Raw genomic sequence first — 18066 nt, forward strand, 5'->3', positions numbered from 1 at the left:
ATCCTTATCTTCTGTTCCGATTGAGAAAGGTTAGGAAAACGCCTACAGGTCTTCTGGGAATTCTCTGATGAGGTGGTCTTTTTTGGGGAACCGGACACAACGTCCAGATCCATAACGTCCACGGTCATAACATCCATGACCAACACGTCCAGCGGACAAAACATCCGAGGGACATAACGTCCGACGGACATAACGTCCAACGGACACAATGTCCGACGGACAAAAGTTCCAAGGACAGAACGTCCACATTTTTGGACAGCTAGGACATAACGTCTAGTTTTCTGAGCAGGCTGGACAAAACGTACGGATTTTAAAGTTTTTCCTTTGTCTCAACCAATTTTGTTGAATTATTTGTGTTTGTGTGATATGTGATGCAATCACCAGCAAAAAACGAGTTTTTAATATAGAATGAGTCTGTATAGCCCCCCCCCCCTCCCACACACACACTGACATGATGGAAAAACAAAATTTAAGTATTAGGGTCCCCCCTTTTTAATATAAAATGTGTTTTACGACAAATGTAGCGTGGAGACGGCCCCCGTATTTTCACGTGATTTTCCGCTTTTAGGCACATGCTTGTAAGAATTCGGAATCTTCCCTGCGGGCTGGCGAGGATAGTTGGGGATGCCTCATGAAGGTTTTTGTGGAGCACAGGGCACTTCAAGGTCATTGATTGGAGTGGGAGAAAAAAATTTGCGGATGGGAGGGCTTTTTAACAGCTGATTCTGCGTAGAGACAGTAATCAAACCCCTTTCAATACTTGCGGTTTACGCGTTCCTACTCATGATTTAAATTTTAGTTTATTTTAGTTCTGTAGAGCTTGAAATACAAATATTTTTTAATGCCGCATCTCTTTTAAACGTTTCACGTTTTATTTACAATCATGGGCGGATTTATGGAGGGGCAGAGGGGGGCAATGCCCCCCCCAGTTTTGGGAGGACTTTATGTAGTAACAACACATCTTCCAAAAATTAAAATAAAAAAGTTATTATAATTTTTTTTCTTTTTTGAATAGTTCAGAAGGGCATGGGTGGATTTATAGGGGGGCATAGGGGCAAGACCCCCCAGTTTTGGGAGGACTTTATATAGTAACAACACATCTTCCAAAATCTTAAAACTAAAAATTCATGACTTTATCTCTTTTGAATAGTTCAATGAAAATGAAGAGAAAAGCGAATGTCCTTTTCTGATGAGAGAACAGAAAAGGAAAAAAAACGAACATTAAATACAAATAGTACAGCTGTCACTAGGGTGCTGAAAATGTGTCTAAATTCACTATTTTGGATTGAAAACCATTTGGGCAAGTATATGAATGAAAATATAGGCTAAACAAGCTATACATTAAACTATAACACTTATAATAATTGACGATTAATTTAACAAATTAGAACCTAAAGCAAAGGGGAAAAACTCCCCCCCCCCCCATTCGCGCTAACAGAACGATCTACTCGTTATGATTTGTGTCCACATTTAAAGTATTATTTGTGCATAATATTTATGTTCTTAGTAGATTAATTGGCTTTTTGAGAAATTCTAAAAAACATAGTTTTTTTTCTCTTTTTTCTCTCTCTCTCTTTTTTAAAATTCTTTTTAAGAGAGAGAAAAAAAAAATAAATACTATCGCAAATTGAATAAATTTCAATTATCTGAGTTTTTTGATTAAATGAATCTTTTTACTTAGAGGGAGAGTGCAATTTTACTTACTTTATAAATACTGTTTAAAATGTAAGTTAAGTCATAATAATCTAAGTCTAAGTGAGTCAGTCCTTGTCATTATTGAAATCTAAATAATTGAGTCATCAAAAGTTTTGGAAAAATTTGCTGAAATTTTATAAAAGTCTATAAAAACCTAACAAAGATTGGTAAAATGGTAAAAATCCTTTAACCGTAAAAACTGACGAATTTTCGCAAAAATTACAAAAAATCAAGCAAAAATCTGAATTACAAAAAGGGTCGAATTTGCCTGTAAGATGAACAAGCTATTGCTTAGGGCCCCTACTTTGAAGTGGGTTCCTAGCTCCCCCCCAAAAAAAATTCATGATTCGTTCCTTAAAAAAGGGAAATTGCTTGAAAAAACCAATTTCATTTTTAAGTGCTTGAAAACCTTGAAAATTTGGAAACGTGTGGCTACAAACCTTAAATTTTAAAATTTCTAACAAATGGTAGAGGGGGAGGAATGCCAAAGTATGTCAAATTCAGCTCCTTGCCGCATCCTGTATTAAAAATGTAAAAATCATGGTTCTCACGTTTGTAACATATTATTTGAAATAAATTTTTGTGACTCGCATGTTTCATATATTGATATTTATTCAATCCCGAATGCAGTATTTTGGAAATTCTTTTGTATTGATTGCTTTTATCTTACTTCTTCTGCATATTGTCTATTTGTTTAGCACGGAAAAAAAATACCCACTACTTTTATTTCTTTTCGTTTTCTGCCCCACTTGCAACTGAAGAAAAGTTGTTGTTATAAGAAATCTATGGTTTCTTTTTTCTTTTAAATTTAAAAAAGCTATTTCTTACAAAGTTAGAACAGGACTAAAAATTTACAATCAAGTACTAAAATATCAGAGACTGGAAAGTACAAATGAAGTGCGTAAAATAATTTTATTTATTCTAGAGTCCTTGAAAATAATTAGATAAGTCTTTGAAAATCCTAAGCAAAGTGGGCTCTAATTACTTCTACTGCATATTGTTAATCTGTTTACCCAGGGGGGAAAATGATACACTACCTCTATTCCTTTTCGTTTTCTGCATTACTTATAATTAAAAGAAGGTTCTTGTAATGAGAAATCTGTAGTTTATGTTTTCTTTCAAACTTAAAATAGCTGTTTCTTACAAAGTTTGAACAATACTGTACAACTATATAATCTAGTTATCAGTTTCTATGTCTATCCAATTAACCTTTATAAGGCTTCAAAATGTAGAATTTTATATCCATTTTACAAAATTTCCTCCGAGGGAGAAACCCCCGGTCCCCTAAAATTGGAGACATTCTATTCTCACTTAAAAGGGAGCCTTGCGTCCCTCTCTTGATACCAGCTCCCTCTCTTAAGGTCAATTCAAAAAGCACAGCATGGAAACACACATTAATGAAAACAACACATAAAAAAGTAAAGCATGGACTTATGCATCACAGGAAACACACAAAAACATGGGAGTGGGGGGGGGGGGGCAATAAAAATGTTGCTCAAAAAAAAAAATCCTGCCCCCCCCCCCCCCCCAGGAATTCAGTCCTAAATCCGCCTATGTTTACAATACAATCATTCTCAAGCAAAAGATAATTTCTGTCTTCTTTACCTCTGGTTTTAAATCTTCTTCGCATTATCCGCGGTGCCTGGGCCACTCAATTCCGCGGATAATCGGGAGTGTACTGTAGTAATAGCCCTTTTTGAGTACTATGGCAAACCATTGAATTTGAAAAACGAGATTCGCGATTTTTCACCTTCGTTTGTTACCGAGTTTAGCATGGTGCCGACCATATTATCAAGTTTCGTTTTTCGTTTTTTCTTTTGGATTACACAAAGCACACACATACATTACTTTCGTTTTGTACATTCAAAAACTTAGAACCAACGGTGAGGAGTTGAAGTCGGACTGATTTTGAGGTAACGAAGTCGGAGTCAGGAGTTGAAGGTTTTAAAATTCAACAGTCGAAGTCGATCATTTACCCTTAAAATCTGCAACTCTGCCAGTTCTTGTGGAATCAGAGTCGAAAGCTCTAAAATTCCCCCAAGTCGGAGTCGGTCATTTTTCTTCCGACTCCGCAGTCCTGCTTAGAACTACTGGTGTGACTATTCATTTCAATAATTTAAATCTCGCTCACTACATTTTAACTTTTATTTTCTGTTTCAAACATGCTTCGGCGGCCCACACATTTTCCTCCAAATAACTGTGATTTGTACGATGATGTTTTTAAAAATCTAGGAATGAAATATGTTCGCCGCCCCTATGAAACATGATCATGATTATTTATCTGATTAGCCCCGGCTGCCCGCCGGCTCCATCCACCACCAGCTAGGCCTAATCGATGTAGACCTTTTATTCCCATAGAAATTAATTAAAAACCGTAAAAATTTGCACCTTTTCTAATTTTTTTAGCGCAAAATTTTTATCCGTTCCCAGTTTCTATTTGTTATCAACTAAAATACTTGTAATTGGTTTTAGCAAGCTACGCTCTTCAAAAGATTTTCAATTTTTTCTCTTGATTCTGCTTTTGCGCTAGCAAAAATTAGTAGTTGTGATCGCTTTCCCTTTTCCATTCTTTCCCAAGTTATCCCGGAAAACTAATATAATGAAAGAAAATATAAATAAATTTAATTTTATACGTGTTCTGACTCGTGAGGTGCATCTTAATATAAAGCTAGGCATCGGGCTCAAGTTTCTTTTGAATTTTTTAACTTAATATTAGTTACTCTTCTTCTATTTACTTAAGATGTGGGTTTCTCTGCTCCCCAATACCATATTTTGAGCTAGTGGATGAGCACCGCTATAACCTTGAGCCCTGGAGTTTCCACCACGTAAATTTGTGTGTTTATAAGGTTTGATTACGGAAGGAGGGACGAGGAGCCCTCAGTATCTTAATCGGTCACTAACCCCATCATCCTAACGTTACCAAACATGACCTACAATTGCGTTTTCGATACTTTAATTTTGAAACTTTTTCGGGGATGCACCTCGACTCTCACTCCCTATAAAATACCATTACAGATCGACTAAAACTTCGTTTATTGGACTTCAATTTCTTAAAATTCTTTGGGGGTGAGCACCCAAATCCTTCTCTCCTTGACATTACCGAAGATCATCTAAAATTGCGTTTTCAGAGCTACAATTTCGAAAATTTTCCGGGGAAGAACCCATAGACCCCCCTAATTTCTACACCCACAACTAAAGTCCTGTTAAGTTTCTTTCTCTGCAAAAAAAACTCTGTTGAGCACACATTTATAATGATTTTACATCATATTCAGATTTTTCGTCAAATTTTGATTTTCAGACAGTTCTAGTTTATTCATCTCGCGATGACCCTGTTCACAAACACCTAGTTTCATGTTTTTCATTTTAAATTTGATTTTTTCCCCAACATATTTCATTTTATCTATTTTAAAATTTTTATTTTTTGCTTTTAATTTTTATGGGGAATTCGTGTTCTTAGACGCAAAGAATGATTAGCTTCTTTATCACCTGCATTTGGGGGGGGAGGGGTTAAACTTGCAAACTAAAATTTGGCTATGCCCCCCTGTCGGGCAAGCTTGCCACCCTGTCGGAGATTTCCTAGCGCCACCACTGACCAGCCCCCTGACCTGGTCCCCTGACCAGGTGGGACACCCCTCTTCCTGCATGCGCATCCTATTTCCACACCGCTAATCTTTTAGGTTAGTCTTTTTTTTTTTTTGCGAAGTTGGTTTCAACTATTTAACATTTAAAAATAAAAAATTCTTTTTCGCGATTTAGAATTGTGCCGGAAGGGTATCTTGTATTCTCTTAAAGAGAGCAATAATTTATATCTTTTTCAGAAGCATGAATTCGTAAAAAAAAAAAAAAAATCAAACCGGATGGAAATGAATTATACTTCTATAACACAATTACTATGCTAGCACATTACTCTTGTTTTAATTACCCATCATTTACGGCCTTCTCCTTTCTGTTTATTCATTGCAAATGAATGGGTTTTCTTTATTTGGTTGGGTATGGGTACTTCTTAAAAGTATAATTTTCTCTGAAACATTAGGGTTGCTGTGTTCCGAGTGCGAATAGAACTTCCTTATCCTAGCTGAGCAGCCCCAGTCCGCTGACCAGGTGGGACAACCCTCTTCCTGCATGCGCATCCTATTTCCACACCGCTAATCTTTTAGATTAGTCCTCTTTTTCACGATGTTGAATATCAAACCTTCAATTTTTTTCATTTTTTTTTTTAAAATTCATGATTTGGATTGTGCCGGAAGTTAATCTTGTAAACCTTAGCCTGTCTTGTAACCTTTTAAGTGAGCAATCACTCATTTCTTACTAACCGGATGGAAATGAATTATACTTCTATAACACAATTACTATGCTAGCACATTACTCTTGTTTTAATTACCCATCATTTACGGCCTTCTCCTTTCTGTTTATTCATTGCAAATGAATGGGTTTTCTTTATTTGGTTGGGTATAGGTACTTCTTAAAAGTATAATTTTCTCTGAAACATTAGGGTTGCTGTGTTCCGAGTGCGAATAGAACTTCCTTACCCTAGCCGCGAGCAGCCCCAGTCCGCTGACCAGGTGGGACACCCCTCTTCCTGCATACGCATCCTATTTCCACACCGCTAATCTTTTAGGTTAGTCTTTTTTTTTTTTGCGAAGTTGGTTTCAACTCTTCAATATTTAAAAATATTTTTTTTAACGATTTGGAATTGTGCCGGAAGCGTATCTTGGTTTCTTTTAAAGTGAGCAATAATTCATTTCTTTTTCAGAAGCTTGAATTCATAAAAAAATCAAACCGGATGGAAATAAATTATACTTCTATAACTCACAATTATTACGCTAGCGCATTACTCTTGTTTTAATTACCCATCATTTAGGGTCCTTTCATTTTCTCTTTCATTGCAAATGAATGGGTTGGTTTAGGTTCAGGTTTTACCGTTTTGTATTATTAGTTGGAATAACTTCAAATATAAATTTCTCTGAGACATCAAGATTGTTGTGTTGACTCTGCATGCGAATAGAGCTTCCTTATCCTTCCTGATCAGCCCCAGTCCACTGACCAGGAAGGACATCCCTCTCTCTGCACGCGCATCCTTTTCCCACACCGCGAATCTTTTAGGTTAGTCTTCGTTTTCGCGATGTTAAATATCAAACCTTCTATTTTTTTTCCATCATTTGGAATTGCGCCGGAAGCTATTCTTGTAAATCTTGTATTCTCTTAAAGTGAGCAATCATTCTTTTCTTAATAACCGGATGGAAATGAATTATACTTGTATACCACAATTACTATGCTAGCACATTACTCTTGTTTTAATTACACATCATTTAGGGACTTCTCATTTCTTTTTATTCATTGCAAGTGAATGGGTTTTAGGGATTCAGGTTTTAGGGTCTCCTTTGTTTGGTTGGGATTACCTCTTACAGTTATAATTTAGTCTGAGGAATTAAGATTGTTGTACTAACTCTGAGTAAGTTCGAACTCCCTGACCAGACCCAGTCCGCTTATCAGGTAGGACAACCCTGTGCCTACATGCGCATCCTATTTCTACACCGCTAATCTATTTGGTTAATCTTTTTTTTCTCGCGATGTTGGTTTTTCAACTCCATTTTTTTTCTTTAGGATTTGGAATTGTGCCGGAAGCGTGTTTTATACATTTTTCAATTCACCTCCCACCCAGAAGCATACATTTTAAAAAACCCTAATACCGGATGGAAACGAATCATAGCTCTATAACTCACAATTATGCCTGCATATCACGTTCATGTAGGCTATCCATCATTTAGGGGTGTATATTTACAGCCTTCTTATTTAATGATTGTAAGTGAATGATTTATTATGAATTCAGATTTTAAAGCTTCTTTATCTTATTGGAATCCCTTCTTGCAGATACAATTTAGTCCATGACAATCGGAGTGTTGTGTCAACATTTTGTGCGAACATAACTTTCTTAAAATTTATTTGCATTAACTAGTAAAGAAAATAACATAGATACAATTAAAAAGCACCAAAATATGGCTGTAATTAACAATGGTTATCATTTGCATGAAAATAATAAAGTGTTATTGTTTATCTCTATAGATAAACTAAACTTTGCCGTGTGATAAAAATATTTTTGTAATCATTTCAAAAATCATGTAACTATACTTTAAAAATAGAAGAATTCTACAAAATCATAAAAAAATAATACAATATTTTAAAACAGGATGACGTCTTTTGAATTCTCGCTAAAAGATTTTAAAAAATCAGCTAAAATAGTCAGAGTAATTATTGAATATTTGTAAAATTGATAAAATCAAGTACTTATATAACAGCAGCTGGTTTAGAGCATGAAGCTAAATATAAAAAGAAATAAGTCAAATAATATTTAGGTCAGTATTGCTTTACAAGATTGTTTAACTTTCTTAGTAATAATCAATTTCAAAGTATTAGTTCTAGAAAATCTTGATATTCATATGGACCAAGAAAGAATTATTTTATTGCAGGCACCACAAGTGAATTCAAATCGTAGCTTTTCAGCTGAAGCGAAGAGCAAGTGTAAACAAACACGTGCTTGAGCCAGACTGCATTTCTAAAAGGTTAATCCGTACATTTGATGCCTCAAGCTACGGTTGAATGATAAATACTTAACTCTAGTTAGTAACTAACGCATTAAGTATTTATGCAGTAGACAGTTTTGTACTATTGAGTCGAAAGCTGGTGTTAAGCAATTAGTTGTCTTGAATATGGTGGGCAGGACACGTGCTACGGACTACACTGAGAGGAAGCACCTCTAAGCGCATTCGTACCAATGTTAAATCAAGCTTATAAAAAAAATATTTACTTATCAAACTTGAACTTTTTAAAAAAAATTTTAAAATTTGGTTTTCAACTACGTTTACTTCGATTATCAACACTGCTGAAGTGATACTTTTGAATTAATTTTGACGTGCGAAGAAAGCAGATATTGAAAAAAAATATTTCCTGGGAACTGAACTAAACGAGCTGATGCATCACATGACTGTGCATCACATGACTTCCTTTTACACCACTTTAAAGTTATTTCCCCATTATTGGCAATTTTAATGTGATTCAATAGTTAACTCTCTTAATATCATCAACAATGGCCAAATTGAAACCAGATTTCAAAAAAACCCGCCAAATTTGTCGACAAGTTGGCGACAAAACTTGGCGGCCAAAAGCTTGGCTATATATTGCCAAGTGTTTGCATAAATTATAACACCACTTGAGTTTACATTGACATTAACATCGATTTCCCCCAAAATCCCCCTTTGGAACATCTGAATGCAACCAAAAAGGGAGGTGCACAACTAGACCCCACTAGGAGTCTACGTACCAAATTTCAACGTCCTAGGACATACTGCTCTTGAGTTATACGACATACATACGCACATACGAACATCCGCATATACGCACATACATACATACGTACATACGGACGTCACGAGAAACATCGTTGTAAATTAACTCGGGGAATGTCAAAATGGATATTTCGGGTGTCTAAACGTTCTTAGGTACGTATCCCCGTGTGGTCGGGTTGAAAAAAAAAATAATAGGATCGAATTTTGAGTGAAAATTTTTTGCGAATACAGTATTTCCTTTTTTGTAAAAAGTAAAAACGATAATATATTTTTTTGCTATTTTAATGAGGGATGCAATTTAAGGTTTTTTCGCGAGACCTGTTTTTCATTGCAAAAAATAGGGACTTAAAAATGATCATTAACAAAAAGAAAGTATCATACAGAAAGTAACGACTATTTTCTGCATTTTTCGAGGAATTACTTTCATGATCAGCCCTCATTAAAAATCATTCTGAGAAAACAAAGCGAGTTTCAAAAGTTTATTACGAAGCAATTTGTTTCCATTTACCGATTTTGAATTCCGAAGCACATTGATTTAAAAAATAACTTTGCATATGATTACAATAAATAGGGGAATGGGGGGCAAAGTGAAATGGCGAAGAATTTACTTTGTTTTTAGCGCCACCTATCTGGTAATATTTTAACTATATAGTAGCACGTGTAGTCGATTCCAGCCAGGAAAAAAAATACCGCCGAAAGTTAAAGCATATGACAATACAGGCAATTTTTAGAAATTATTACTCATACTGTAATAGTTTGTTGTTCGTCAAAAATTATTTTTGAAATTATAAAATGATAAAGTTATTGTTACTAACATTTTAAATATTAATTGAGACCTTCTAATATTCTCTTCAGTATTTGTTTAGTCAATATTAAGCTTATTTGTATTTTAGATATTCTGTTTTTAAAAGAAAATTATAATCAAAAATCACGAATGGAAAATGTAACATTCTCCCTTTGCAGCCAAGAAAATGAATTATAAATGACAACAATGAACAGAAAACAATACTTAAACTTGTAATTTTTCTGTGTATCGGAACAAATCTCAGACTTTTTTTTTTCTTTTTTGGCCTTAAGATAAGAGTTATGGCTTACAGCAACTGACAATTAGTGTGTGCATGTGTGCTTACTTTTAGTGCCTAGTTAGTTGAAAAAATTTCCTTGCTTCGATAGAAAATCTGGAGGAAAATTGCTAACAGTGAGGGAAAACTTGTTTAAAATTCCGCCTTGTTTTGCATAAATGTCAGTTCAGGTTTGTTATTCAGAAAAGAAGTTTTGGTACCAAAAAATCTCATTTTCGGAAATTCTTCAACGTATTATCTAAAATAGAAGAGCAGTAGAATTGCGTAGAAGCAAACTAAAATGTATAAAATAAAAAAAGAGCATTGAAATTAAAAATTAGGCTTTTTATTTGATAGTTTGTTGACATCATGCTACATTTGAAAAGTTTACCAAGTGTTTCTTGGCTCTAGTAAAGGAAAAATAAACTGTGGTTAGTTGAGCATAAAGATTATGTTGATATTCTGTTTTTGAAAGAAAATTGAAATCGCAAATCTTGAATGTATATTGTAACATTTCCCATTTGCAGCCAGGAAAATAAATTATAAATGACAACCATGAACAGAAAGCAATACTTAAACTTGTAATTTTTCTGTGTACTGGAACAAATCTCAGATTTTTTTTAATTTTAATTTTAATTTTTATTTATTTATTCATTTATTTATTTTTTTGGCCTTGAGAAAATAAGAGCTGTGGTTTCTGGCAAATTTGAATGAGTGTGTGCTTGTGTGTTGACTTTTAGTGCCTAGTTAGTTGAAAAAAATTCCTTGCTTCGGGAAAATCTGGAGGCAAATTTCTAACAGAGATGGAAAACTTGCTTAAAATAAATTCCGCCTTGTTTTGCATAAATATCAGTTCTGGTTTGTATTCCAGAAAAAAAGTTTTGGCACCAAAAAATCTCTCTTTCGGAAACTCTTCAACATATTATGTAAAATAGAAGTGCAGTGGAATTGCATAAGAGGTGTATAAAATAAAAAGTAAAGGCATTGAAAATAAAATTAGGCATTTCATTTGATAGATTGTTGACATCATGCTACATTTGAAAATTTTACAAAGTGTTTCTTGGCACTAGTAAAAGAAAAATGAACTGTGGTTAGTTAAACATAAAGATGATGTTAATTTTCTCCTTGTACAGAATTATGCATAATGTAATAGCATTTATTTTCATGAGACTTTAATATCCTTGAGCCCGTCGCAGTCGGGAAAATTTAAGCCACCCGAAACATTTTTATGAGGAGGATTTTTCAACTACATATGAGGCAGTGAGAAGCAAAGGGATGCAAGTGGCAAAATAAAAAAATTGGAGATAACCAGTACAAATGGTAGGTGAACCTCTCCTCTGTCTTGGGGGACAAGAGATGGTACTAGTAGACCTGGTAGGTGCTGCTGAAGAGCATGATTTTTAAAAAAAAATTCAATGAAAGCCTACCTAGGATCTGATCTTTAAACGCGTTTTACTCGAAACTTAAAATAGTCCACTTGCATCCCTTTGCTTCTCACTGCCTCATATAAGATTCGCAAAATTTTTCACCTCGCGAAATAACCAATACATACCTTCATTTTCGTGAAAATTACAGCTCGTAAAAATAAGTGTTTTACACAGTAATTTTACAAAGTTTTGGTGCAACATAAGCAATTTTTGGTGCAAACGTATAACCAGAAAAAAAAAATCATGCACCATCCTTTGCTGATATCAAATTAACCCCATCTTTTAGTGCAACATAAAAAAAAAAATTTCACATAATGCCACTCTAAACTACTTAAGAAAAACAATGCGGTTCTTTTTTAAGCTTTTTAAACTACAGTAAATCTTCCAATGCTAACATCCCACAAACAGCATTAAGTAGTCAGATATTGCACGATACCATTTTGTGCACCTTTGTTGCAACTGATGTCTATAAAGAAAGATTCATGTAAACAAAGATATTGTGACAAGAGTTTCTGGTGACGAACAAGCACTTTCTTTCTCATCGAAATCCAGCGGCGTGGAATAGGGAATTCGATATCGTGGAGGCCGACGTGAATTCTTGAACTCAGTTCTTGACCTCTGACGTCACACACTGAGGGTGGCACTTATTAATCGTTTAGCAAACAAATTTTACTGTAAACATATAATTGGCCCACATCTTTAATTGTTTACGGTCAATAATTTTTGACGCGTGTTTTTTGTGCATTTACGTTTTAGGGAGTCATAAATTGCGCAGATGTACTGATTGATAATATTTAATTGCTTATGGTCAGCCAATTTTAAACTCGCGTTTTTTATGCACTTACGTTTTAGAGAGTCATAAATTACGAAACTTTACTAGTTGATAGTATTTAATTGTTTTCGGCCTACAACTTTTAACTCGCGCCATTTTTTTTTTTTTTTTTTTTTTTTTGTGCATTTACGTTTTAGAGAGTCAAAAATTTTTCAGATAAATATTTTTGCAAAGTTTTTGTGAGAGCTGCACACTGCTAATCATTTAAGTGGTAGTTTTATTTATTTACATATTTTTTTCTTATCAAAGCTTTGATGGCAACGTAAGAAACATATTTTTTTCGAAGAGTTTATGCTAAGTTATTTTCTAATCTGTTGTTAGAACAAATTTTTTTGCATCGCAATAAAAAAAATTAAATTATCGCATTTTAAAGAGTAAAAAGCAAGTTTTTTTTAAAAGAAAGGTTTAAAATATTTATGTGATGATCTTTCAATTATCTTTTCTCAACTTTTTTTTCTTCGGCTACATTTAACCTCATTTTGATTCTGAAATAACCTCAGCGGTCTCCTGCGTTCTTAAGTGTTACTAAAAATATTTGTTTTCTGTCAAAACTTTTAGTCAAGGTCAGATACAACTATTTTTTTTACTTGCAATTGCTTAACGGTTTTAAAAGCTTTCCTATCTACTTCTTTAACCTTTTACTCAAAAGGCAGGAGTGCCCATCGGGGGGGGGGGGGGACGCAATTTGGACACTGTTTTCGCAAGAGGAGCAGCATCGTGAGGCGGCCGGTCGACAGTGATGCTGCAGAGGGTGCTGATGAGAAAATAAAATCAGCGTAACGCCAAAAAATGTCAAATGGGAACAATAAGCAATCGTGATTTCTCAGAAAAAAAGAGAGAGAGAGAGTCTGTACTAGTGCTTGGATATGAAGAACGAATTTCGGAATTTCACTAGAAATTCAATTTAATTTTGGAGGCGGCAAAGTGCGTGATTTAATGGTCTTTCGAAAATAGTAAATCTGTTTCAGCACCATAAGATGCACTACTTTAAATTGAAGAGCATGTACCAGTGCTTGGATCTGAAAACTGTTTGGAATTTAACTAAAAAGTCACACTAATTTTAAGCACTTTACTATTATTTTTATTTCATTGATACATTATTATTTTATATAATTATTGTTATTATTCAATGGGGGGGGGGGGGCGGCACTTGTCAGTATCGCCTAGGGCGGCAGAAGTACTTGAGCCGGCCCCGACAATAACCATTTTTTTTATAGGAAACCTTTCAACAACTGTCCCACAACATCAATTGCTTGAAGCTAATGAACTGCAAGCAATCTGCCAAATACGTAAAGCAACATTTCTCGTCAAACTTTTTTTCAAACTTTTGAACTGAAAAAGCGTGCATAATACAGATTCTGAGTTTTTGCTGTGCGTGTGTGTCTATAAATAATTCACTTCAACCCTCTTTAAGTTTTATTTATATGTATTTTGGTTTTGATGCAGCTTTTCTACAGTTTTTGCATTCTTCGGTTTTAGCGTGGTTGAAAAAACCGCGGCAGAACAAAGAATTTAATGAATTAAAAGAACTAGGTCGTTGAAAAAAAACAATGAGATAAGTTGGCAGCGATATTTATTTCCCTGGCAACACATTGTAGTTTGTCCAACACAACACATTTGTCGGGGGTTATTTTAAGGCAGACAATGATAAAGATTAAGGCGCCTTAACAGATATCCAAGAGTTTTGCTTAATTAATCAGGAAGTAATTAGCAGACAGCAGTATGCTTATGATGAGTAAGATCGTGTCATTTGCCAGTATAAGAATTTACTACCAACTTTTTAAGGACGGCTTCGCGGTGGGGTATAGAAATTTTCGAAGCATGAAACTACAAGTATTAAATGGCGATGTTACGCATAACAAGAATGTCAAGTTTTGTGAAAGTTGGTTAAATTGATTTAGATAAGAAAAAATATAAGATGTATCGCAGCCCGGCAACAAAAGTGACCTGGCCCGTCATTCCTAACTTTTCAGGGGGAGGGGGCAAAGGTTGTACACTAATTGCTAATTTTATAACAAACTTAACAAAAACCACTCATTTATCTGCAAAACGGGGTGGTATTTAAGGAATGTTTTCCAGGGTTCAAATCCCCTCCGAAATTTTTCTAACTATTCGTAAATATGCTTTTTAATGAAATTTTTTTAAAGGTGGGAGGGGGGAGGGGGAATATTAAATTTTTTTTTAGTATTTATTTTAGTTTTTTTTTTAATTTTAGTAGTTGCATTACCATATTATCATGCTTTGGTTATCATGCTACAGTTATTTCATAGTTGGTAGCGTCAGGAGCGTTATTCGATCATAGAATTGGCTATTATATATGGGTCATTCTCTAGAAAACGTAACTTTTGAGCACAAACATTTTTCAATTTCGAAACCTTTTATTTTCTTTTTTTTTTTCGTTCTTACATGAAAGTGTTACCTACTAGAATCACCATAAACAATGGCCCAGCTTCCAATTATTTTACTCATAAATAAAAAAATGCCTTGTTCATAGAAAAAAAAAACTTTTAATATTTAAAATTTGAGACCAATTCAATATCAAAGTAGTAATTTTGTTAATTGTGCAAACACTCAGCTATTTTAAATATTAGTGGGAACTTAATATTAAGCGCTCTTAATGAAAGTACGGCTTTATTAGTAGTTTCAAATGTATGTTAAAAAAATAGTATATGGTAAATTTGAGGATATACTTTCAATTTATAATTTTGGTAGAATGCCTATATTATTGATGTATTTCTTCTCCATCATTTATTTTCACCTCAGAAATAATGACATTGATAAGGTCTATCACGGAGGTGAGATTTATGGAGGTGAGGAATTTTGCATTAATATAGGCCTAATATATACAATTTTCAGGGAAAATATTTTTTTTCTTCGTTGCTACAATCTGCACATGTTAAGCATATGAGAAAACATGTTCACTTTTTTTACATTAATTTATATCCCTGTAATTCAAGTTCACGGAGGTGAGAAGTCAGAATAACCATACTAAGTTTTTGAAGCAAAGTCTATTTCTTTGTTTTTCAAAAAAAATCTCACAACTTCAACTGTGTGGCTGAAAATGAACAAGGGGGCTCCCTCGTATCATAGAAAATAAAATTTGATGTTATTACTACCACGTGTTAACGAGGAATGGCATTTTGTGTTTAGTTAACGGAGGTGAGAATTTATTGTGGGACATGACTTCTTGTCCTACTAAAACGAACTAAAACACAATATTAAAAAATTAAATATACTTAAACAATAAGTATTTGAGACACTTGAGAAAGGAATAATCAATAAATGAGTATATACTTTTAATTAAACAAGTTATTAAGCAACATAAACAGCCACGCAAGGTGTGTGACATGCCACGGAGGTGAGAATTCACATGTTGTAAACCAAAAAATACTAAAATAAAAATTATTATCAAAAAATTGTTGGCATGTTGAAATGGATATATTTTGGATGAAATTAAAAATCATTGTTAAATGTTCCTTAAAGTTTTTACTGTAAAAAGCGTGTTACACTTTTGAAAAAGTTACACTTTTTTAGAATGACCCATATGTCTTCCAATTTCTCATGTTAAACCAAGTAAGTTGTATTATTTAGTATCTTATAAGCACCTATTTAACAACTTCAAAATAGTTTCCTATTAAGTTACCTTGCAGCATTTACAGTGATCGTTTTAACATTAGATATCTTTATTTCTGTAATAAATCTAGAGACTTGACAATCGCCTGCATAATAGCATCAACCTAATAATAGCTATCTGGACGCGCTTTATTTGTGCTTGCTTACATATTGCGCAAATTAGACCTGCTAGCACAAAATTATATTAGAAGTACTCTAAAGAGTAGATTATTCTGTACTTATTCATTTCGTGCGAAAAAACATGGGCAACAGTATTCAAGATACGCAAAAAAGTATTTTTATATTTTTTTATTTGAAGCATTCAATGTGCAGATATTGTTTGGCGTCACTTATGGCAACTTTGTTCCTTGCGCCAACGAAACGGATAAATACCAATCAGGGTTGTTGGTTTTTAAACCAGTGTTTTAAAACAAATGGTTTTTTTTAATGCTTACTGTTTTTTAGAATATGGGTTTGTTAAAAACCTAAATCGTTTTTCATCAAATGCTTTAATGAATTTTACATATTATTGGAAAATGTAAAATCCAATGAAGACAAAGTAACGAGCAAAGCTTTAGAGGTAAACTACAGATTAATAAATTTGCAAATTATTTTTTTAAAGTACCGTTAATATGCTAAATAGATTTTCTTTATTTCTTCTAAGTTGAAATTTTCCTCATATTTTTGAATTTTCGAAAAAAGTAGGCAATATTTTTAAATTTTGAAAATAAATTATTGATTAAGAAATAAGTATGCATGTTATGGTTTCAAAGAAATATAAAATTTACTTAATTTTAAAAAAATGTTTGAAAGGGACTGTGACCCCTTAACAAATTTTTAACTTATGTGTGATTTCTGAAGCAAAAAATTTTGTCATTACCCTTTCAAAATTATTGCTTTTAATGAAATATATGAACCCTCACGTGCGGACAAAGGGTTGACGTTTTCGTGAATGGCCCTATGGTGTGTTTTAATGATTTTTCCTAAACTTATTCCAAGTTGACATCATTCTCATAAAAATGAACAAATATTATTAATATTTTTCATTTTCAGACTAAATATGGAATTTCCCCGGTGTACAATGGGCTACCAAATTCCGGTAGCTATGGAGGCTACACGAACGGAGGCTACAACAGTCCTGTGGGCACGATTAATGAGCTGACAGATCTATTTAACGACCTGAGTTTTGACTGCAAACCCACGAAAAGGCCACCCCCCAGCTACTTATGCCACTTGTGCTTCAAAAAGGGACACTACATCAAAGATTGTCCCCAGGTAAGAAAATGCGTTGTTGTTTTGTTGTACTATTTCTCACTGTTTATTTTTGCTATATTTCGTACATTCTGAGAGGTTTTTCACGTAGTTCTGTAATTTAATCATACACTACTGCCGTGTGCAGGTAAAGGGCAGTAACTGCAAATTTTTCATTTTTCATTTTCTTGCATTTTTGTCACCAATTGAACGTTATCTTTATTGTACAAGCTCGCTTATTTGGTTTCCGCTCAGAAAAAGGCGCGAAAAAAAGTCTAATTCCAAGATTTCCCTATGGTTAACATTAAATCCCCCACGCATTTCTTCAAATATCTCGAAAACTCAATTCTGCAGATACTGCCGTCTACCTGCACACGGCAGACTACTTCTACACATCTAAACGATTGAAAAAAAAATGTACCGCTGTCCTGAAAACTACGGGTAACATTTTTTTTCTGCTTTGCTGCTACTCGAAGGTGATGAAACAAGTTTGGTCCGTTGTATTTTCACCCTGCCCTTTGGATGACTAAAATTACTGAGCAAAAAATACTGCCAGTTTCAAATTTTTCATTTCAGATTATAGTTTATAATTGCTAAAACCTAAAATAACGAGCTGATGTGTGCATCACATGACTTCCTTTTACTCCAGTTTAATGTTATTTTCTCATTATTGGCAGTTTTAATATGATTCAATAGTTTACTCTCTAAATATCACCAACAGTGGCCAAATTGAAACCAGATTAAATTAAAAAAAAAAAAAATCGCCAAATTTGTCGCCAAGTTGGCGACAAAACTTGGCAACCAAAAGACTGGCTATATATCGCCAAGTGTCCTACAAATTATAA

At 33.9% G+C, this 18066-nt stretch overlaps 1 protein-coding gene across 2 annotated transcripts in view; it reads left to right on the top strand.

Annotated features, from left to right (window-relative positions):
• LOC129220056 (zinc finger CCHC domain-containing protein 24-like) overlaps window positions 1-18066 on the top strand; it is a 35736-nt gene that overhangs the window by 3465 nt on the left and 14205 nt on the right. For both annotated transcript variants that reach the window (XM_054854397.1, XM_054854396.1), the window contains exon 2: window positions 17024-17245. In XM_054854397.1, the coding sequence (XP_054710372.1) occupies window positions 17024-17245 (222 nt within the window). The remainder of the gene's footprint in view (window positions 1-17023; window positions 17246-18066) is intronic.

The sequence above is a fragment of the Uloborus diversus genome, chromosome 4 (genome assembly GCF_026930045.1).
Source record: "Uloborus diversus isolate 005 chromosome 4, Udiv.v.3.1, whole genome shotgun sequence".
In the NCBI taxonomy this organism is placed as follows: Eukaryota; Metazoa; Arthropoda; class Arachnida; order Araneae; family Uloboridae; genus Uloborus; species Uloborus diversus.